This window comes from Mus caroli, chromosome 5, assembly GCF_900094665.2.
Source record: "Mus caroli chromosome 5, CAROLI_EIJ_v1.1, whole genome shotgun sequence".
Classification (NCBI taxonomy): Eukaryota; Metazoa; Chordata; class Mammalia; order Rodentia; family Muridae; genus Mus; species Mus caroli.
In genome coordinates, this window is record NC_034574.1 from 129,586,989 (window position 1) to 129,588,494 (window position 1,506).

At 53.5% G+C, this 1,506-nt stretch overlaps 1 protein-coding gene across 1 annotated transcript in view; it reads right to left on the reverse strand.

Moving 5' to 3' along the window:
* Col26a1 (collagen type XXVI alpha 1 chain) overlaps positions 1 to 1,506 on the reverse strand; it is a 7,438-nt gene that overhangs the window by 2,919 nt on the left and 3,013 nt on the right. The window contains exon 2 of the mRNA XM_029477811.1: positions 1,283 to 1,330. Within this exon, the coding sequence (XP_029333671.1) occupies positions 1,283 to 1,330 (48 nt within the window). The remainder of the gene's footprint in view (positions 1 to 1,282; positions 1,331 to 1,506) is intronic.

The window sequence follows — 1,506 nt, forward strand, 5'->3', positions numbered from 1 at the left end:
CTGCTAACTTTTGAGAGACACCGCGAGGCGGAGGCAACGCCAAGTGGCCAAGGGGCAAGGCTGCCACCCCAGAGCAGCACAGGGCTGGTGTCAGGACAGTTGTGTGGTTTTGCCCTGTGGAACACGGGAGCTCTGTTGTTCCATTCAGANTCAAGGGGGGAGTCAAAGAGTGTTTATTAGATGATTAGAGGGGAGGTCTCACAGGAGACAAGGCAGCTGTGTGCAGAATCCATGCCTCCTAGCTGGGGAAGAGGCTCTGGGTCTTCAGGGTCTCTCAGAAACCCAGAAAGCTGTCATCTCCTCCTCCTCTCCCTCCCAANCCCTCCTTTCTTTCCCTCTTAGTTTTCTCCCTTTTCTTCCCCTCGTCTCTCTCCCTCTTCTCCCTTCTCCTCCTCCTCTCGTTTCCTTTTTCCTTCCATTCCTCATGTGCTATATTTTATTTTTTTGTTTTGTTTTTGAGACAGGGTCCCAGTATATGCCCCAGGTTAGTCTCGAACCTGTGCTTTTCCTGCGTCAGCCTCCTGAGCACTGGGATTTTCCTTTCCTTCCTAAAGCCCCTACGCTTGGCTCAGCCTCACTCCTGTAGCCCAGGCTGCCTCCACCCTGCTCCAAATCTCCTCACCGACTCTTGAAGTCTGCCACAAGCCTACTTCTGGCACATACAGGAAGCTCTGAGCAGGCACTTCCCTTCCCGGACTGTTTTTGCTTTTGTTATTTATTTTTTTTTGTCCCCCAACCCAGTCTTCCAAGGTCTCAGTCGCCCATGCCGGCTGCAGACAACCTTGACCTTCATGCATGCTGTGTTACAGCTTCCGCTGGGGANCCCAGGACCTCCGTTCCCTTTCCTCCCCCTCCAAGCACTTGTCCCAGCTCCCACTTGCTTGACCCAATCTTTTCCTCCTTNATTAGGGTTCCAAGTTGAGCCCCCTTCCTTCCTCCACCTGTTGAACCCCACATCCACCAGCTCAAGTCCACCAAGTCAGTGTGGCAACTGCTCTTTGTAACCAGGGCTTGTTAAGGGGCAGTGTCTTTCTGGCATGTCTATGCCCCGCCCCCAGCAGCCACTCCTGAGAATGCTCCTCCCATCCCAGCATCCGGGCTCAGTCACCCCAGCTGCAGCTGTGGCTGGCCCATAATTGCAAGAGTAGCCATCTTNTTGAGCTGGAAATTGCCAGAGGAAAAAGGAGGACTCTGTCCTCGGCAGCTAGNACCCAGCTCAGGTGGCCTTGGGTGTCTGGCTTTCTCCTCTAGAACAGGAGACATTGCCAACAACCATAGTTACCTCTGCAGNGCTGGCTTTGTCCTCTTCTCCCTTCACACTGGGCTCACCCTAGGAAGCAAGTCTCATGGTCAAGATATTGGTAGAGGCAAGGGCATCTCTCCACCNTNGGGGACACACAGAAATTGAAGACAGATGGTTTGCGGTGACACAAGGGACTAGGACATCACTTGTCCAGTCCGCCATAGGGAGGTATGTAGAGTTACCCCAAGGACTGCCCTGAAGCA